Below are 22,081 nucleotides of genomic sequence, written 5' to 3'. Positions count from 1 at the left end.
CTGGAAGCAACGGTCGCTAACTGCCGCTCCCTCAGCCCCGCGGCGCCATGTTCTCCCGCGGGCGGGCCGGGCTCGTGGGCGCTGTGCTCTGGGGAGGTGCGGGACGGGAAGCGAGCCCCGCTGTCGGCGCGGGCCGCCTCGTGGGCCGCAGGGCCGCCACCGCCCGCCAGCGCTGCGCCAACCGTCGGACGCGTGTGCCGCTCCCTCACGGCCCGGCCCCTCTCAGCACATGGAGCGCGCCGCGGGGCACGCCGGGACTTGTAGTCCTCGCCGTGCCCCGCGCGTGCCGTCACTTCCGCTCGGGGAGGGGGCGGGGAAAGCGGCTCCCATTGGCTGCCAGCGGGCAGGTCCGCCGGCGGGCAGCGGAAGTGGCGTGCGGCCGGCGAGGGGCGGCCGTTGCGCGGCGGAGACTTTGAACGGCGGCGCGGGCCGGAGCCATGAGCGCGGGGCCGGGCCAGCAGCAGGCGCTGCTCCGCCAGGTGAGCGCGGAGCCGCCGCCGCCTCGCCCCGGAGGCCGTTGGGCCGCCTGGGCTTGAGGGGAGCGAAGCTGCGGCCCCCGGTCCCCCCCCCCGCCCCGCCCCGCCTCAGGGCCGCGGGCTCCGTGCGTCCCCTCACGCTCTGCTTCCCCCAGGTGCTGGGATGGAGGGCGGCCGCCGCCGTCGCCTGGTCCGTGTTGCTGCTGCCCCTCTGCACCGCGGCCTTCGTCGTCCTCAGCGGCATCGACCCCTTCCACCCGCTGCGCTGGGTCTCCAGTAGGTGCTCGCGGCTGCGCGGGGTTGCGGACGGTCGCGGGAAGAGCGAAGCGCTGCTCGCACGCCGCAGGAAGGCCGGGTCCTCGCGGGGGCGGGGGGGGGGCAGCCTGCTGCGAAGGCTCGCTCGGGTTCTTACATCTGCTGCGTGTGCCTTTCCCACGAAGGGCTGGTTTCCTCGCTCTCCCCTTGCGCGTTGCTTTGAAGCTATCCTGTTGCAGGAGCATGGGGGACTGCCTAGAGGCTGCTCGCTTATAACCTGGGGATTTGACGTGTGCTGTTTGCGTGCCACGTGTGTCTAAACTAAGCGTGCTAACTGACTTCTGCATATCCGCATTAAAACTGAGAGTGTTTAATTCTTCAAGTTGGAGGCGTATCTTCGCTAACAGCTCAGTGGCTCTCTGAAGAGAGAAAAGTGTGTATATGCAAGCACTGCACAGGTGTACATGAATACACACTTTCATTCACCTCTTAGATTTCTTTAACTTCTTTTGCTCATGGCAGAGATTGTTTTTAAATGCTTTGTTACAGAAAGGATGTTTAAATGTGAAGTGACCTGAGGCTAGTATTTTAAATCAATTTGTAAAATAAAGTGGTTTTAGCTGCAGTAGTTGACCAGATTCCTTTTGGCCTTTTTGTAGATTTACAGCACTATGTTTATATTTGCATTTCTCACCCTTCTCTGTTGATTTGTACTCGGAGAAAGGGATTAAACTGATTATGATGTGATATTTCAGTTTTGCTTTGTGCATTTCTAACCAGTTCTTAAAGCATAAGTTTCTGTGTTGCTTATAACCATAGAGGCCTTAATCTCCCCTAGGTAGAAATAACTATTGCAAGCTGACGTAAGTATATCCTTCAGAGAAAGATCAGGCTATATGACTTAGTTCTCTATTATAAGTGCTGGGACCCACTTCCCCTTTCCACCCTGGGCACCTGCTGTTTGCATAAAGAGCCTAAGACTCCTCTAGCTTTGGTGCATTGGATTGCGAATGAAGTTGCTGAAGTAGCCCAAACTTCCCCCCAGTGCGTGCACACACAGCACAGAAAATGGAGAAGTGTTTTCATGGAAGCTTGATAGCTGTGATCATTTAGCTGCTCAAGGCGGCGAGACTTGATTTCTTTTTCCCATTGAAAGTATGAAACCCTGAAAGACAATCAGCAAAAACAATTTACTCTGTGTAAAAAATAAAAATAAAATAATAATAATAATAATAAAAAAATCCTTCTTTTCAGTGTGAGTGTATGGCTGCAGTTTTTATTAAATGACAGAAATAGGCTTTCAACCAGAAGTATTGTGCAGCTGGGCTGATCTGGTATGAAACTAGTTAGGAGTCCATTGAACATGACTCACCATTATGCACCTAGTGGATTATTGCTAACTGCTTAAATGTTGTTCTCTCTTATTTAATGTATCCGTGTTGTGTTCTTATAATCTTCTGATATTATTTTTTTCTTATTTTAGATTCTTTCAATGATTTATATACTTCCTGTGTCATCTTCTGTATCCTTCTTATGTCTGTGGTGATACTAGTAATAAGCATCTTCAACTTTGAATTTTATGCAGGTGGGTTATATAAATTGCTGAATGATACCTGAACTAAACAGGGTGACCATTTAAAAAGATTTGCATTTGACGTTCTTAACGTTGTGCATTGTCTATATTAATTTAAAAAGAAATTTATCAAAGCTTATTTTTAAGTAAAGGTGAGCACTTTGTATTTACTCATTGCTTTGGTGACAAAGGGGGGACCATGACTATAGCGGATTTGTTTGTGTCAGAAGATAGTGATTTTCAAAGGACAGAACATTCCAGATTCCTCAGGAGTGTCTCATGGCTGAGAGACTCTTTAGCTGAGTTGTTTTATTGGTTTCTTTATCATCTAGTGACTGATTCTAACTGTAAAAGCTTCTTTGGTACCAATGGCATCTCTTTAAAATGAAGTATTTTAGGCATAGCAAATGAAAATTCACTTTGAGCTTTTCTTTGCAGTTGTGCCATCGATACCATGCTCTCGATTAGCACTGATAGGAAAAATTATTCACCCTCAGCAAGTTATCCATTCAGTCGTTCATGCTGTAATGGGAATGTTGGTTGCCTGGTGTGCCGCAGTTATGACAAAAGGGAAGTTCCAGTTTCTTGCTGTGCCCTGCACATCTTCAGAAAGGTAATTACTTGCAAGCATTAAAAATGAATTATACAAAGATCTCTTATTGTAAAATGTTTTTGCTTATGTCCTCTTTTGAACAAAAGAATAAGATTTGAGTACTAAGAAAAATGAGCAATTATGTGTTGATATCCTTTGCTAAAGGATAGGAGATACCTGAATTTATATAGATGTTACAGTGCGTTAAAGAAATAACTGGGCCAGAAACTCAAAAAACCTAAATTGCCATGATTGTTGACGGAAGTTGAATGATGAAAGATTAGTTGTTTCTTGAACTAGGTCTTGGTCTTTTGGTCAACATGACATATTTAAAAAATACCAGAGGCATCCTCATGCATGAATTACAAAAATAGGTGGAGGGATTCACACTTTGGGGAAAAAAACCTGAAATATCATATATCCTGATCAGGACAGTAAAAACAAACTTCTGATTACCTAAGGCTAGAATAACTGTGTTTTTCTCTTTTTTGACTCAGAATTAATACCAAGTTCTTTATTTTAGCCTAGATGATGCTGTTCCTCAGATGTGTCTAAATGAATACCATCTCTTTTTCCTGCTGTCTGGAGCTTTCATGGGATACAGTTATAGTCTCTTGTATCTTGTTAACAATATGAGTTACTTGCCATTTCCAATCATCCAGGTAAGAAATTAAAAAACCTTCACAGAATGAAATGTCTAAGCAAAACAGTGATCAAAAAAACCTTGATTGTTTATGCTTTTGAATATGGCAATAACAGCTCTCTGTTGACACGCTTTCGCTAATCGATGAGGCATGCACATAGCTTCGGATGCCAGTAGTTTTCATCCTCCTCCTTCCTATCATGCCCTTTCAAATAAGCACAGAAACTGAGGATGGCACGATTATAAAACTTACGTTCCTCTGTTAAATGCTGGCTGAGGAGGACCACTGCAGAAAGTGAACTACGAGAGAGAGAGGAAAAGACAACATGCAGGTACTGAATGTTAACTTCAGGAACTGACAGCAAGGGTCACCTAAAAGCTGAAAATCCCTGAGAGTAACAAAAGCATATTATCAATTGTAACTGAGTACCAAACCATTTAAAGTTTAAATAACTTAATAAATCTTGCTTAAAGCTCAACGTCCAGCACTTGTTCGTGTGTAGTGCTGTAGAAACTGAAATTCCACTAAGTCTTTCGGAGAGGGCTCTAGCAGTTCTGCTAGAGTTTGTACCGATGAGAAATGCTGAGGGGTGGCTTGTGAACCAGCATCTTAAATATTTCTGCTGTTGCTATAGCCTTGCAGCAGCCATTAACTTTGCATGACTCCCAGATTTACAAAGTCCAACTGGTTTGGCAAAATGTCTTTAAACAAGGTCGTCCGAATTAAAAGTTTTGCACTAATACAGTTTATGACCATTCTGTTTATCATCAAGCAAGCAAACTAAGCATCAAGGCATCGTTATAGTATTTTTTTTTTTTTTTAAATGCTATTGGAAAACTTTTTTTTAAATTCAACCTAGCCAAGTAAAATTTGGTTTCATTTGCATATACTTTCAGACAGGTTTCTTTGGTCTATGGAAAGATATGTTATTTGTTTTTTATGGAGAAATGATTCAGCAGTGCACTACTTTTGCTGTTAGAAGGATTAGTGTCAACTCACACTTGTCTGAATTTTCCATATGTTTTAATCAAACACCTGAGTCTATATGAAATCTAGTGGATGAAATGTGCCCTCATTGGTTTTCTGTTTATTTTGCATCAGATAGCATTTTTATAGTTTGTTTCCCAGTTTATAAAGTCAGTTTCCCCACTGTCCATGCTGATACAAGGAGGAAGAAGGATGAAAACTAGAAATGATTATAAAATGACAGAAATAGACTGGGAGGAAAAAGTAGTAGTTGTAACACCTGGAATTGCCTTAAATTAATCTTTTAAATTCATCTAAATTTCAGGTATACTGCATTTCAACTACCTTATTTTTTATAATTTAAAATGATATTTTCTGAATGCAGAATGTTAAAATAGTTTTTTGTTTGTTTGTTTTTAGCAATACAAGTACTTACGTTTCAGACGATCTTTGCCTCTTCTTGTTAAACACAGTTGCGCGGAATCCCTGTATTTGGTTAGAAACTTCTGTATTGCGTATTACTTTTTTGGTAAGGATTCCTGAAATTATTATTATTACTATTTCTGTATTCTGAAAACTTTCTTTAATCAGTCAGGCATATTATACTATTTTTCAATCTTCCAAATAACTTGCTCAAGACATATAGGCTTGTTAAAAAGTAGACAGAGCTAACACCTCTCTCAAATAGTGAGGAAAAAGCACGGAGCTTGGACCTTAGCAGTACTTGTATGATGGCAGTTCTTACAGCCTCACAGAAGCTTGTGTAGCATGCGAGAAATGTCTCTTCTGCAAAGAGATTAATATCTTCTATAAGAATTCCTCATCTAGCTGATAACACTGTCACCTTTTTATAATATTATAAGGTGAGGACAGTGGGGAACACTAGTTTCCTAACTGTAATCTAAAGTCTGTGCTTGGACACCTTACTAAAACATTTGTCCTTCTCGGGATTATTGAGTCTCCAGTGACCTTCTTTTGGAGGAAACTTGTTGCAGGCAGTTGTGAAGTAACTTGCCCATAAGAGGAGCTATGAAACCTTACTGGCTGGTGTTTAACAAGTGTATGTTTTAAGTCCTGATGTTTCAGGCCACTGTTTAAATGTCAGTCCTGATTTGTGGCAAAAAGACTGCAAATGTGAAAGAGTAGTGCAATTCAAAAGTTTTATTTTAGTCTGTAATTTATATTTCTTGATTTTTCTTTAAATATTCCCAATATTATAGTAATTCCATTATAATGTGGACAAACATCTCCATGCCTTGGACTGCTCCTTCCATTGCCAGGTTTTGGAGTTACAGAGCTGAACCTGAAATACTGGCAGTGTGTGTGGTTGTTTTTTTTTTAAATATATATAGTAAATATATATATGTATATATTATATTTTCACTATTTTTTTAATGTAAAACTGAGTACTTTGCCTTTATTCTCATGTGCACTTTGTATTATTTGGAGAAAATTGGGGAGAAAAAGGTAACAGCTTCCTCCCAAGTGAAACCGAAGTTTGCTCTTCAGGACTGGACTTTCTAAAAATCAGTTTTTTTAAAGTTATGGTTGTAGTTGTATACTTAAATGATGTCAAAATATGCTAAAATGATTTCCATTTTATTTACATTAGGGGACAAGTTAAAAATAGTGTGTTCCATATTGCTTTCCATTAAATCTTTAAAAATACTCTGCTGGTGCTTGAGCTGTGCTGAAAATGATTATTAAATTACTATTAACCTTCTTTTGTTAGTGAAGAAATACAAATAACTCCAATGAGACATTCTGAGAAGCTGGAAATAAAATTTGGGATAGGATCTACATCTTTCGCTGAATAGTTGTTGGCCTGAAGCCTTTTTTCATTCTGTTATTTCAGTCTAAAGAAAACCAAAAAGATGATTTGTTCTCAAGTACATGCATGTTAAAAGGCCAGTTCTCATCTCTCTACATTTATTCCACTTTTGACTTGTTTCTGGCCTAAGGTGCGCATGTTTGGCAGTGTCATATTTGTTTTACAGTATTTATTTTTGGCCTCTAGGTTATATCCCAAGGGTATGGATAAGTACCACAATGGATCTTCATATAGACAGGTAGGTAATATACTATGCGAAAACTTGCAGGAGAATGTTGCCAACATCTCCCTTTGCTAAAGAAGTCTGACTTAGCGACTGGTTCTTGGTGTGTAGTAGGATCTAGTTCCTTGCCTCCCAGTACAGTGCACAGGGACCGTTATGTACTTCCGAAATGGCTCCTACCAGAATGTGTTGGTTCCTTTTGGATCCATCTTATAGATAGTCATTAAGAAATCCTCACTGGTCTCCTTCATGTCTGTAACTATCTAAAATAGTAGAAAGGCTTAACTGTCCAGATCTCGTGTGTTTATCTGCTTTTCTGTTTTTTTTAGCATATCTTCATTTTTGTATGGCTACCATTTGTTTTACAAGAGGGAAGCCGGAGTTCTTAATACCTTAATTGACTGAACTGTTGTCATAGTTACTTATTTCGTATTTCCTTTTCTTTAATTTCATTGCTTACGTATTTCAGGTTCATAGTTACTGAAAAATTAAAAGGAATAAATGGGATTTTGTAATGTCTCTGAGAAAGTTTTTGCAAAGAAAAAAAAAAAGAATAATACAACTCTGTTCTTGAAATTGATGCTACTCTAACAGCTTATTATTGGCATCCTCCATAATAAAAATACTTACGTCATCTTGTTTTATTTGCAGTAAATTGCATCCTCTTGACACTCTGACTGGCTTATTGGATCTCTCCTTGCTCTACCACACCTGGTTATGTGGAGTGTTTCTTCTGATTACCTGGTACATTGCATGGTTACTCTTCAAAATCTATGCTACAGAGGTTAGTACTTAATGACAATACTAAAGGCCTAACGGCAGTGTTGCATAGAAAATACTTTCTTTTCAAGAGTAGTTGTACTGGGAAATAACTTAATTATGAATTCCCTAATTTTTCAAGCCCACACCACAGGTATCTGATATCTGAGCAGTCAAGAGAGTCCTGGGGTTAACTGACTTCCCCCCCCCGTACAGCAAGACAAGCTTGTGCTGCTCACAAAAGTAACATTTGCAGCAGTGCTTTATTTCCACCTCTTCTTCCTACTCCTCTACTTCTGTTTCTATGTCCCCCTTTTCCTGGTCTTATGATTGATGCTGAGTCCATGCAGGTGCTCCTGGGGCCACCCTAACAGAGAGCTTTGTGCTGCCTGGAGTCAGCGCCAACTTTCCTATGTCCTTTTGGTATAGGAGACAGCTGAACCAGTACAGGGCCCGTATGTGTCTGGCAGAGCTTATTAGCTTGGCCTCTACCTGTGTTTCCATGCAGTGATTTTTTGTATTTGAGCTTGAGACTAGCTGAAGACTTGTGACAAACAGCTGTAGGTTGCATAGGAAGATATCTGGAATCCATTTAGCTCTCAGTGAAATTTTACGATTTGAAAGAAGCCAAAACACTGTCAGTATTCTGTGAGCTAAGCTCTAGAAATCTCAAATTTAAACAAGCTGTCAAAGTAAACAGCCCTCCAAGGCAGACACATGTTAATAGAATTCAGGCTATGGTATTAAAATAGGTTTCAGGCAATCTTGAGAATTAATACTTTTTGGTTTTTCATTTAACCGTAAAGCTACAAATTAACATGGCTGAAAAAGGCCATTTAAATATATAATAAATTTCATTAGAATGAAGCTGAGACCGTGACTTAAGAAAATGAAGTCTTTCAGAAAAAGAATTAGAGAAGGCTTTATCTTTGGCTAATCCAGGTATTCCACTACAAAAATACAGAACACAAAGTCGTTCATCTAGCTTGATTTTTTTTTTATACTTTTATTAGACTCCAGGTTAATAGGAAAATGAGTGGGATTCAAAGCCTGGACTAATATATTTTTGAAATGCAAAGGACCCTTATGGGATAAAAGGTCATATTTGGTGCTTTTTAGAGTGTTAACTATAATTAAATGGTCTCTAGTTACTATGATTGCACAGAGAAAAGATTAGTAATGACTCAAGCGTAACTGATGTAATAATGTGTGAAAATCTGTAGACAGGCTGGAACAAGAGCTCTGAGGTGTGAATGTCCAATTTCAAAGGATAATAGTTGAAGTGCTGTTGAGCACTGTCTCAACATCACTAATTATTGTATTGCTTATAAAGCTATGCAAGACAAAAGAAGCATCCAGTTGTGAAGGTATAAAATGGATGTTGCCCTTTTGGCTGTTAAAGAAAAGATTTGCTTATCCGTGTGAATTTTCTTTTGATGAGCTGAACAACTTCCAGAGCTGTTGGTAAACAGTTCTGTAGTGTGAATTGAAAAGTCACTAGAGAAATCGTACATTTAAATCAGTTCCACATGAAATCACTTTATTAACCCTTTATAAGCAATTGTTACTATAAATTTCAACTTAGCCGTTGGAAAGGGAGGAGGAAAAAGCTGAAAGAAATCATTTCAAAGAAAGATTGCTATAAATATGAGACTGACATTGAACCTGTTTGGGTACAGATTATTATTAAATAGTATTAAAGAGATGCAGTGTTTGATACAATTTAAGCACCGTTGTTTGCATTTTAAACATTGTAATCATGAGAATAGGAAAATGAATTTTTTTTAAAAGACAGAATATGAATATTGTGATGATAAAAATAAGAATTCTGTAGTTTAGTGAAACAGTGCAAGTGAAGAATTTTAAAATCTTTTATTTGATTATGGAAGCCTCAGTTCCTCACTAGGTTGGTCAAGGTACACTTAAAGATGGACATTACAGTTTAGATTTCAGTCTTATTTCTTGCTAATGTGGTGTCTCTAGTTTCCCCCATCTAACTACAGATATGTAGTTAAGTGGATTTCTTTTTCATATGATATGATGCCCCTAACTACTAACCATATGGGTAACATGAAAGGTATTTGAAGATAAATACAGTGAAGGATGGTAGCAGGATTTGCTAGGACTTCTCAACTTCAGAAGTAACTGCTAAAGTCTTTTTCCATGTTAGGAATTACAGGCTAGTTTATATTAAGTTGAAGCATCTGGGTATGTGTTTTTGTAGTTGTTCATCATTCATCTGACAAATATCAGCTTGGGTGTGGTCTTTCACAATTTTTCTCATGTTTTGCTCTGTATAACACAGCTTCTGATGTTTATATTTAGACACATCATTTTCCTGTCCAGGCAACTTTTGCTGAGGAGACGGACCAGTGCCTACCTAAAATTTTAAACAGCAACCCTCCCCTCATTATAAAGGTAATGGAATCACCAACATGTTTCCAGCTGGATGTGTGCTGAGAAAGTGTTTCCCAAAGCCTGTAATCAGATCTTCTGTGTAGCAGTTATTTTCATTAAGGCCTTTCTTCTTCTAAAAAGCTGCCTCTAAACACTCAACAAGGGAGTAACTCTTAGGGATGAAAACTTGTTTGGTAGTGACATCTGCTGGTGCTTACTGTGCTATGTTACTCTTAAGCTGAAGAGAGACTCATTTAGTTAGAAGTGAGATGTATTTATTTGTCTGCAAAAAAAAAAATGTTAGTGTACTAATGCTAAAACAAAATGTTAGTGAGATTCAGTTTTTAACTCATTTAATTTTGGGTCTCTATCAGATGAACAGTTATTTTGTCAAATCTTTGTACATTCTTAACGCTTTGTCCACACTGCACGTATTTGTGTTCTTACACGTGTGCTCTTCTTTCTTGAAATTAAAAATGATTTTCTTATTTATATTGGGAGTCTTCCCCCCCCCTTAAAGACAATACTGTAAAAGCTACCTAAAATCTGTGAATAAAGGAGAGTAATTTTGGTCTTAACTATGGTAATCTTTAACAGGATTTATTGATATAATAATTAAAAATGTGAGAACCCATACAAGAAGTATAAAGAAAGGTGAGAATATTCCCTTGCACATGCAAGTTCCACATTTAATGATTTTAGAGGTCTCTGATAAGAAATGCAGTATGCTGCAATTCATTTGAATACTTTTTCTAAGGCTTGTTGCATTATCAAAGGACGGTCAGGGAAGACTAGGGGCCTCCTCTAGCACAGTTAAAGATGTGGGAAGTCTAATTTATAATCTCAGTATTTACTGAAGTATCTAATTAGTAATTGAGTTTTTTCGTAGCTGCAAGGTGTGGGAAATCCAGTTGTTTTGGGATTGCCATATTCACTCCTTAATCAAATAAGAAAAGCTGTTATTCTGCTTAAGAAAAAAGCAGGTTCGATACTGTATGACAAACCATGCAGTTGAGCTCTGGCTCGCAGAAAGAGTTCTTGCCTTAGATTTTTTGAGCTCTTTCTGTCTGAGTTGTTAGCTGTTAAGACTAGAAACAGTATGTTAGATCTTCTTTACATCAGAAGAAATGAAATGTCAGTAAAGTTCTCTGTGAAGCTCTTTCTTACTCAGCAGCCCTGTCCAAAGCGATTCTAGAACTGTGTGCAGTCCCTCGCCTCCTTTCTTTTCTCTGACACGGGGCTGTGGTTTCTGCGTGAACTCATTCTTTGTTGAGGATTGCATTTGTAAAGATAACTCACGTTTTTATGGAAACCCACTGGATTTCTGAATGCACTAAAACACTTTCCTTTCTTTGCAGTTTTTAGCCTTGCAAGACTTGATGTTACTTTCCCAGTACTCTCCTGTTCGCCGACAGGAAGTTTTTAGTCTTAGTCAGCCAGGTAATTATAAAACTATTCCATGTTGATTTCTTTTTTAAAAAGTGTTAATCAAGTGCTTTTAGAAATAATGAATGTGAGGCATGCTACATAAGCCAGGAGGCCTTATAAGTAAAAATACTGCATGATGGCTTTTCCAAAAGGATGCTTAATTATCTGTATTTGTATTATTTCATCTATTAAACTCAACAAATAGTGGTGCCCGTTGTTTGATTTACATGACAGCCACGAGGAAACACAGGTCTCGGGATACTGCAAGCAGGGTACTCTTGACATCACAAGTCTCATAGTCCAGACTGAATAATCTAGCAGACGTGTATGAAAGCCTAACGCTCAGATGCGAGTGAGATATGAAATAAAGCATAAATAGTAAGTCACTACTAGAGATGTGAAAGCAAACAATGGCTATGATTTCAATTAGTATACAAGCCTCTTGCCGTATACAAAGATATGGCAGAGAAGGTCAATTAAAACCACCTAGAAGCCTTCAGGAACTTTTTGTTGCACTTCATCAGGCATTTCAGTGTTTGTACTACTTCAAAGCTGTTTACTGTCACAGTTGATATTACTTTTGTTCATTTTAGTCGTTTAGTTGATTTCAAATCTGATGGGCTGAACTGCATGTGTTTTCTGCTTGTTTAGCGGGTTTCACTGAAGTCTTTTAGAGTTACCCATTCACTGGAAGATAGACTTTGTCCGTGTTTTCATCTCCCTCTGAGTATTTAACTAAACTGTTACAGTGGAAATGCACTGTGGCTTTTTAGAAATGGAAAGGTACTATAGCTTTTCAAGCTTATGCTGGAAGCAGATGGGCACTGTCAGAATCGCTACAATGATGCACATCTTGATTAAACATGCCTCCTGCATTTCATATTGTTTGTGTGCATACTGCTAGGCGGGCACCCGCACAACTGGACTGCAATATCAAAGGAGTGTTTAAGTCTTCTGAGTGATCTGACCCAGAGGCTGATTGCACAGCAGGAAGCTGCAGCAGCAAATGGGAGAGCAAAGCAGCCAGCAGGAGAACTGAAAATATCTCCGCAAACTCCAGGTATCTGAGGAAAAGTTCACAGCAGTTTGTAAAGCCTGAAAATACTGCTAGATTGTATAGGTGCATTAGTCTCAGTTAAGTTGTGCAGAGAAATGAGTAGCAGGTTTTCCTTTAACTAAATGTAGTTAAAGAAAAAAAAAAAAAAAAAGTGCTACTCCCCCCACCCACATTTCATTTTAAATATTCTTGTCGTAATAACACCAAAATAACTGAAACAGAAAACTTGGAAAGAGTGTACTTCAGTCTGTTTACTGTGCATGATGTTTTGTTCAGTACAGTAAATTTTTTCACATTTGCATGAATTAGGAAGTCTAGTAATTACATTTTTAGTAAGTGGTAGAACCTGATGCAGGGAGAACTGAAATCTTGCCAGGGGATGTTTTGTAATTTGCATAACTGCTCTTATGATTAAACTGGTGAAATTGGTTTTTGTTTCGTTGTTGTGGGGACTCTGAATACGTTTGTGTGATTTGCTCAGTGTCACTGTAGAATAAGGAAAGCCGGCCTGGCTCTTGAGCCATGTGCAGCCTGCAAGCAGCTCAGGTGTTTCACATGCCAGACTTGTGCCTCGTGACCAGCAGCAGAGCTGTGCTGGCACAAGGGCTGCCACGTAATTGAATCGCTTAGCAGCCAGTGCCTAGGATACAAGTATACTCCTGCCTCAGGACGGGGGGCTGTTGATATGTTAGAGGTGAATTGCTCCTTGCGCTCTGTTCCCTCTGTTCTCTTGGATTTTGTGACTGACATGAAGCCCTCACAAGCAGAGTAGAAGAATGGCCATTCCTATGGAGGGACTATCTTTAATTAAACTTTTTTCTAGTGCTTAATCCTAGAAGACACTTTACATAAATATATATGAGAGCAATAGTAGTGCTAGTTAGCAAAGAAAGATAATCCACAGATATTCTTCTCATCTTTTGATGTTTTTAAAAAGTACACATCAAAAATAGTGTTGAGTGTTTTAAAGACCACAGTGGAAATTATCTTTTATTAAAAGCTGTGACAATACAGAAGTTGCTGAAATAGCAAACAAATAACAGATTTGTCTCCTATTTCATGTGCGCCAGCTTGTTTGTCTTCAAGCACTGTGTTCTTTGTCATTAGGAGCCGTTGTGACAGAAGACATGTCCTTCCAGTTACAGAGATCTAATGTCATTCCCAGAGCCCCCATGCCTTCCCTGGTTAAATCATCCCTGTTGCCTTTAAAGACGTCACCTGGGTCTGATGTTGGTACACCTTTCAGTTCACCTGCTTTAAATTGCAAAGTGGGAATTCTGGATTTAAACTCTCCTTGGCATGGATCAGTCCAAAGTCCCCATATCATGAGAAGAGGACCAAAGCTGTGGACATCAAATTCAGGTAGAGATTTTTCCGCTGTGCTTGCTTTTAGCCATGTAGTCATTAGTGTAGTAGACATGTCAGTAGAGATCTGTATCTTTAGGATGAAAGTGACAGTAACCAGTTTTTCTGAAGAAACTTTTTCTCTTGTAGATCTGCAAATGAATGGTTCTCACCAAGAATCCTTTCCAGTGCTCTCTGTTGTGAGAGCGGGCAGTGAGGCAGTACAGCCCAGCTTTATTTACACATGGCTTCAGAACAAACAAGAACAGGTAGAGTAAAAGTTGCAGCGCAGACGGGTTACAGCCAGCGCAGCTTAGGTGTTCTTTCTTCTTGAAAGAACTTTAATTCTGTTGAATGAATACTTCCTTCTCCAATTAGCTTGCATAACTTAAAAAAAATCCTTTCCCCAACCTCCCTCCAATCCCTTTATACTGCTTCTTGTGAGAAGATGTTAGAGTTGAGGAGGGCCAACTATGCATACGCTGAGTTAAATAAAGGCAACGTTTTTAATCTTCTGTTTTGTTTCTTTTCAGATAAAAAACTTCTTGTCAAAACGAGTACTGATAATGTATTTCTTCAGCAAGGTAATACTCTTATGTCTTGTGACTGCGCAGCACGGCCTAGGAATGCATGAGCATATGGCTTCTGCTGTGGCACTATGTACCTTTTTTATATATAGTAGTAACAGTTCTGAAACCTCTGGCTTATTCTAAGGTTTTACAACATTCTTCAGACTCCAAAACTTTATACTTACTGTGAGTTTCACAGCAGTAGTATCCCATTCCTGCATTAAAAAGAGTGATACTTATTTAAACAGAACTGTTTATAAAATGTATTTTGATTAAAGCATCATGTCCTACGAAAACATAACTGAGAACTTAAAAAATCCAATTCTCATATGCTGTTTATTAGATGAAATGACCTTTAGTTAAAATTGGAGTTCAGTTAGTTAACTTTTGTCAGGTGAAGGTACTGAAGGAATTCTTTATAGTTTTCCTCTATGGGAGAAGTAGCAGCCAGGATGTTGGGAATTTCTCTTTATGAAATATTGGTACTAATATTACTACTACCTTTCAGGTGAACTTGAACACTTAAACTTAGTATTTACACAGAGAAACAATTAAGCATTTCTCTTATAATAGGACACTAGCTTAGTTAAGCTTTACAGAAACTTTCCCCTCTACCTTAGATCTTTGTTTTTCATAGATTTAAATGTTTCCTGCAAGTAAGGATCATGTTTTTACATGCAGATCTTTCCTGTGCATGTGAGAATGGTTCGTATTTACAAGTACAGTGGTGCTTTCTGATCAGTTGTAGACTGGAGTGGAGACTGAGTAAAACAAGATAATGAAACAAGCATGGGGAAATTACCTAAGTCTACTTTTTTTATTTTTTGAAGTCCCAATCATAGTTATAGCTTTGGGGCAGCTCCTGTTTGAAAGGAATTTTTGTTTCTTGAAAGGTCAAAATCTTCTGTGTATCCTTGAGATCTATCAGCCTTACTGGTCTTTTCTGAGGGGAGAGATGTGATCTTGTCATATGTGTAATACCTTGATTGAAACCTGCAATTCTGGTGATATTTAACTTAAGTGCATTCAGAGTTCTTTGGTTTCTTCTCAGCATCCAGAAGCCTCCATCCAAGCTGTCTTCTCCGATGCCCAAATGCACATCTGGGCATTAGAAGGTAAGCAGTTTCTATTCCCGTGTGTTCTGCTCCTTTGCCTCTTGGACTGCAACAACTAAAAGAATCCAATTCCAGACTTGGTGCCCTGTGCTTTATAAATACAATGGAGGAAAGATCCTTGAATCTACTTTGACACAAAGATGTGGCTGTATTTCAGGTATCAACATGAATAAAGATCAAAGTTATTTGTTAGCTTTGAGATCCCATGCAAAATCTTTTAGTTTGTGTTCAGTAGAGGTTTGGGTGTTAGATCTGAAAATTCCTAAATTTGATTCCTTTTGCTTATCTCCCATGTGAACCCATGTATCACTTCTATAGTATTTTCAGTAACAAATTTATGATGTTCTTTTACAAAACAGCTTTTCTGAGTAAAGGCTCTGAATCTTTCCCTGTTAATCATGGACAGTTGAGAGAGAGAGAGAGAGAGAGAGAGAATGAGAGAAGTTGCTTGGAATTTCAAAATTATGAGATCCAGATATAATATGATGTGACAGTGTCAGAGATTATGGGTATCAACATACAGATAATTATAACAGTCCTTGCTTAAAAAAAAAGGCAACCCAAAGCACTCGGTTAGTAAGCTAACAAATAGAAGGAGATGGTCTGGAGACAATTAAAATAGCAATGAGAATATGTGGTTGTACTACAGGATTTCTTGTTTATTTGTTTCAAGTTCACAAGTGTATACCAGTATTGATGCAAAGTTTTGAACCCTGCAAATGTCTCTCTTCTTCCTAGGTTAGATATTTTACAGGCAGATATGACAGGCTGTGTCAGACTGGTGAAGGTGAAGGGTGAGAAAGTATAGAGTTAAGAGGTGGGAATCATAACTTCTGCAAAACTGTATTTATCATTTGCCTTTTAACTAAGGCTAGAGGGCTGTACTGTAAGTTGTTTTAATCTGATAAACAAGTAAAATGAGAAAGCATTTAAAGCTAGATCCAGATTTCCCTCAAATTACTAAAGAGTTCTGCCTGTTGAAGAGAACAAAGAAAGTTAAATGATCTGGAAATGTTTTGTGTATGGCTAGAATTGTACAATAGGTCCCGTCTTTTGGTTGATGTCAGGTACAGTGCTGATCAGAGGAGTGGAAAGAGGGAGCTTTTTAACTTTTGTGTATTATTTCCTTTCTCCTACCATCAACCTCGAACTACTGTACACGTTTCAAACCAGGGACTAATTTAGTCCTGAAGCAAGCCAGAGCTGAGGTGGCTCTCATCTGGCTGCAGTAAATCCTGAAGAATTCCACCACACTAGTGAAATCTTCAAGTAATAATAGGATCTGTCCAATTTTTGTTAATGCTTCAGAAGTTAAGAAAACAAGTAGAAGAAGATAAGAATTCAGTAATTATAGCAAACTTTTTTTTTCCCTTTAGGTCTGTCTCATTTGGTAGCCGCCTCATTTACTGAAGACCAATTTGGAGTTGTCCAAACTACACTGCCAACTATTCTGAATACTTTACTGACTCTTCAGGAGGTAAAAACCATTAACTTTTTCTTAATGCAAAACAAGTTTAGGGAGGAGAAGGCATTCTGTTGATTTTATATTTTGACATTGCTGACCAATCATAAGATTGAAGTTCTCACCACCGTAAATTGCTTCTGATCTGCAGTTAACCTAAACAAAACAGCTAGTTACCACTATTTTCAGTATGAAACAGCTGAATAAAGTCCTTGTTAGTTTTTTTCCTACTTAGAAGGAGGAAGCAAGTTCTTAATGGAATGTTTCATTGGTACTAAGTGCTCAATTAAAAACCTTATTTAGGAGATATTGCTTAAAATATAGTATTGTAATTGCTTAGTTAGGACTTTAGTTGGCTGTGTGCATGCAACATGGGACACTTGGAGACACTGCAAATCACAGCAGATAAGATCTGTGTGGTGTTTCTCTACTACTACGGCATTACTCAAATTACTGATGTTTGAAAATGTGTATTTTAAAAAAGATTGTTTCCAAGGCTATTCATGTCCTATTGATATAATCATTTTATGCTGCCTTAATGGAGATTCTTGGAAAGAATTTTGAGGTTATTAAAATTCTTCAGTGCAAGTCATCTATTCCAAGAACAGGCACCAGGAGAAAAAAACAAAAACCTTATTTCGAAGAGGTTAGATTTGTCCTTCTGCTGCAGTGTGTGTTCTGGTTAGCATTTAAGCCTCATTAACATAGAATCTTATTTCACAGAACTTGGTTTTCTGCTCATGTTGCTGGCCAGAAAATGTAAGGTCAAGCTCTGTCTCCAATACACTTGTGTATGTCTTGGTGGAAGTTCTGAACTTGTGGTTTCTTTTTGCTTTATTTGACACAAACACGTTCTATTATGAAATAATTGACAAGAACAGATGAAACAAGCTCATTTATGTTTTTCTCAATTAGGTTGTAGACAGACATTTCAAACTGCCTCATGTTTCTAGCAAACCTCCCAGGATTTCAGGAAGTTTGGTGGACACATCCTACAAAACACTACGATTTGCACTTAGAGCATCTCTGAAAACAGCACTATACCGGATAACTACTGTCTTTGGAGAACACTTGAAGTAAGGCCTTTTTCATTGTTGTTTTCTTGCTAAATTTGCTTTGAATATTCTTGTAGGACCTATGAAAAGGGAAGTTTGTTCAAAAATCCCTTCAGGACATTATTCTAAGGTGACATTTTAGTATTTTTGATTTGTGGAACCTTACAAAATTTTTGTGTAGCAATATGGTCCCCCTTAAAAGTTTAATTTTTACAGATTTCTGGGCAGGTTTTCTTAGTGACTTTTCATGGACTCCTTAAGAGCAGTCCATTTAAAAAAACCAGTCATTTATTAAATATTAGCTGTTGAAAAGAAGGTAAATCAACTAGAGACAATTATCTGTTCTGGAGAGAGAAAATCCTAGGAAGAGTCCAGGTAGTCAAATACCCCTGCTTCTTGGTTGTCTGGTGATGGCTTTTTGTCTGCTGCTGTCACAGCAGGCAGACTTTCACATTTGGCTTCTGAATACATGGGACTGAAAGACACTTCTTCAGCATCTATCCATCTCTCTCTTTGGGGATGAAATGTCATTCAGTTTGGAGTGCTAGATATATAGTAGATTATTTTTTATGAGAGTCTTTTTTAACTTGAAAAAAAATCACTCTTGCAAGGTAAACAATTGCTTGTGTATGTGTTAAATGGTAAAGAAATAGACTACATTTCTAGGGACAAGTGTCTTTTAGTAGTGAAAGGTGTTGAACAATCTTAGAGGCTGAGAATTGATGGTTTTGAGGATTAAAATTTTTTTTTTTTAGTGTTGGAACGTAGAATTTTCATACAGCTGGGTTTTCTAAATTTCAGCTTTAGTGTAATTGTTGGTTTCTATGTATGCTTGGTTGTGACATGAGGCTTTATTTTTGTGGTGTATGTATTACATTTAATGTAAAATCTTATGTCCTGCATTTGTTTTTAGTGCAGTGCAAGTGTCTACAGAACATAAGAAAAGACTTCAGCAATTCTTGGAATACAAAGAATAACTTAGATTTTGATACAGCTACAGCTTGTGTTCAGCACCCTTGGTAAGAAGAAAATGGGACTAATGAGCTTTTCTATCTTAGCTCTTTGGAAAAGCATGTGGAAATACAAGTCACAGAACAAAACTCATAGAATCGTACAGAAGCTCTTCTGGTTTTGGATCAGTTTGTCTTTTGTATAATAAAAATTTTAAATTCATTTTGCCTTTTTAATATTACTTACAAATAAGAAAATGTTAGTCCTTATTGTATGTAAGATTGCTATCGACATTTGAGATGATTAGAGTTACTTTGCTACTAGAACCTTCGCTTTTTTTCCACTGTGTTCTTTCCCTATCCTTTCCTGTTAAAGGGTTGAGTAGAGATTTGCATAGATACTTAGTGTGCCTAAGTGTTTCATAAATCTAGTTGATAACACTTTTAGTGCAGATGAAGTATGTACTTTAAAAGTAGGAAGCAGATGTGCCCAGGAATAAAACATGCTACTCTTCTGTAAGATGAAAATATTCCTTCAGAGTAAAATGGGTGTGCAGAAAGGCATTGTGAAGACACAAATACTGTCAATGTTTTATACAACTGCTCTTGAAAAGCTAGCAGCTTGGGTTTTATCTTTAAGGTGACCTTTGAAACTAAGTTCTGATCTACACTGAAACATGCAGGAAGCATTATAGTATTTAGTAAATCTCTTCTGAGTAGTGATCTTGTGAACGAACTCGAAGTTTGGATCAACAGCCTTCTGTTAAGGTAGATGGGAAGAATGCTGGTTTGTAACATATCCAGCTTTTTCAGAAGCTACCAATAATGTACATTATTTTGAAGAAAAATGTGACCTTTTTAAAACTTTTAAACTCTTCATTTGGAAGCAAACCTGTCCAAATTGTTTGAAAATGTGATCCAGCTCTTTTAAAATTGCTCTAGTTATTGTTATAGCTACACTAGAAGACATATGTAATATGAAATGCTGAGATGCAGCTGTGGTACCTTGCATGTAACTTGCTCAAGATAAAAGTAAGTTAAAGTTTTAGAAATGAATTTAGTGTGATGAGGGGAAAGCAAACCTGGATCATTTTCCTCCCATTCTCTTCAGTGTGTTAGTCCTGTGTTTTATGGGAGTACCTAAGATCTGAAGATGTCCATGATGTCAGTTATGTTGGTGTGATGACTTGGTCAGCTGATAGACTGGTTGGGTAATAATTCCTTAGTGGCCCTTTACGCTTTAGGAAAAGGGGGGGGGGGGGAGAACAACTGCATATTGCTTTCTTGCCTCAGAACCGAGGCACTTAATTTTCTTGAAATGCAGGTACTGCATGTGTTTAGTTCTGATATCCAGAGTGAGCTATACTGTTCCCTTTAGATTAAAGTAACATACAGCAAACACTGTAAAGTAATGGACAGCCTTTTATTATAGTTAAAGGTTAAACCCAAAGTCTTTTAAAGTTTCCCCAGGCTTAACTTTTACCACAGATTTGACTATTATGTCCAAACCTCTTGCCTGTTGGGCTTATTTAATAATTTAATTTGCTCATGATCACATTTGCAGTGTGCACCTGGAGTTAAAATGGTGCTTTAGCTAGTACCTCAGGTGTAACTGTTAACCCAAATACTTTGGTTGAAAGTTTTAAATAATTTTTTCATGCATTTAAACAGGTGCAGAATGGTTTTTTTATTGCTGTGGCATTTTGTGCAATACTCCCACAACTATAAGCTGTAAGTTGTAATTAAGTGTTACAACTGTCAGCAGGAGGCTTAAAATGCAGACTTCTTTTTGACACCGAAGTGCTTGAGGTCTGCCCTTGTGTTGCAGTGGGGATTTGCACACATCTGCTAATGTGCATGTGATTCATGGCATTCTCAGCATATGACAGAAGGGCTTTTAAAAGCTGATCGCTTTGCGGTTTCTTTAAAAGCTACAATTCTTAAAAAGCTGTAGAGCCCTTCCTTGCCCCCCAGCTTTTACTTAAAAACAAAAAGTGCATCCTTTACAATATCTCATGCTTATGAATATAAGGGAACAAAAATTTAAATTTTATGTGGGGTGCCCTCTTAAGATGCAGTAACTGACTTGCATGACTCAAATAGAAATAGGGGTAACATTGTAGTTTTGGCTTTTGGCATAATTATATTCCTCTGTGGCAAACAGAGGTAGTGTACTGGCATTTTAAATCCTCTTATATACTTCTGCCTTAACATGCAAATAATTTCTGTGAAACTTCTGTGAGGTATGAGAAGAGTGTCTCTAGTTCATCTCTGCATTCTGAGTAATGAGGAAAAAATCATAGTGTTTTTACAATTGGTTTCTATATAATGTCAGTTAAATAAGGTCCCTCAAGCCTGATAATATTTCTAATCTGTTTAATCAGCTTCTCTAAACAAAGCTGCACCTTCTTACAGGACTGCCTACTGGATTGCACAAGTGAAACAAATAGTATTTGATTGCTATTCTGGTAACCTTGTGAACTACCTGTCTCTCCTGACAAGTTAACTGTAATCAAGAATATCTGAAATTATTTCCACTGCAGCTACAGAAAGGTAGGCAGTTGAGTGCTCAAATCTGTTTTCCCCTTACAATTTAGTAATGAAGTAGAGGGTTTTTAGCTCTTAAGCATTGTCTCAAAAACATTAACAAACTCCTATCCTGCCTCATTTTCTGAGACATAACTGAAAATTCAGGCTATGGGTAGACAAACATGATAGCCTGCCCCAGTCCTTGTAACTATTGCACACTGTTGTGTCTGAGGGAGCTGGGCAGGGTTTGCTCCCTCAGTATGAGCACTCTGCCCCTTTGGAGAATTGTCGATGACAATTGTTGCTTGGGGCTTGAATGCACTCTTGAGATGAAGTGATCTCAATTCTGTGTCTGCTGTCTTTGAACAGAAGCTGTACTGTATGTACTTTGCTCGGTGGCTTTAAGGCCTCTAACTTCCCAACAGTTTTCATGAGGCAGCTGTCTTCCCACCTCCCGAGAAACACGCATGGTTCCTAGGTCGATGCAAGCACCCCTGCAGGTACATCCAGCTGCAGCTATGGGAGTCTCAGCCTCTTGCTGATGAATTTGCTGATACCTTTTTGGTCACTGACAAGTTGTGCATTCAGTGGACTGTGCTCACCAACCTTTCCTGCAGCTACCGCAGTTGGCCATGTGCCGGATCCGATGCTCTGCCCAGCGAGGGCCTGACACTTTTGATGGGGGGTTCCCCTGGGAGCACCTGCAGCTGTGGAGATGCTGCTTGCTGGGGCAGCCCTGTCTTGACAGCAAATCTCCCTTACCTAGGGGAGGAATGGTGGCAGCTTGCAGAGCTCTGCATGTTCAGGCCTTTCCTGGCTGCAGGGCTTCATGTGCTGATGGTAGCTATGCTCCCAC

At 38.8% G+C, this 22,081-nt stretch overlaps 1 protein-coding gene across 1 annotated transcript; it reads left to right on the top strand.

Moving 5' to 3' along the window:
- Nucleotides 1–395: 395 nt before the first annotated feature.
- NDC1 (NDC1 transmembrane nucleoporin) lies at nucleotides 396–18,919 on the top strand. Its single transcript, XM_067301275.1, has 18 exons — nucleotides 396–479; nucleotides 632–752; nucleotides 2,215–2,316; nucleotides 2,743–2,917; nucleotides 3,420–3,558; nucleotides 4,927–5,035; nucleotides 6,524–6,575; nucleotides 7,212–7,344; nucleotides 9,645–9,737; nucleotides 11,075–11,156; nucleotides 12,049–12,204; nucleotides 13,309–13,563; nucleotides 13,696–13,814; nucleotides 14,079–14,129; nucleotides 15,166–15,229; nucleotides 16,606–16,706; nucleotides 17,607–17,767; nucleotides 18,660–18,919. Exons 1-18 carry the CDS (start codon nucleotides 438–440, stop codon nucleotides 18,721–18,723), a joined length of 2,019 nt encoding a protein of 672 aa, XP_067157376.1. The 5' UTR covers nucleotides 396–437; the 3' UTR covers nucleotides 18,724–18,919.
- The last annotated feature ends 3,162 nt before the right edge of the window (nucleotides 18,920–22,081 follow it).

Source organism: Apteryx mantelli, chromosome 8 (assembly GCF_036417845.1).
Source record: "Apteryx mantelli isolate bAptMan1 chromosome 8, bAptMan1.hap1, whole genome shotgun sequence".
In the NCBI taxonomy this organism is placed as follows: domain Eukaryota; kingdom Metazoa; phylum Chordata; class Aves; order Apterygiformes; family Apterygidae; genus Apteryx; species Apteryx mantelli.
This window is presented reverse-complemented; position numbering and strand designations above follow the sequence as displayed.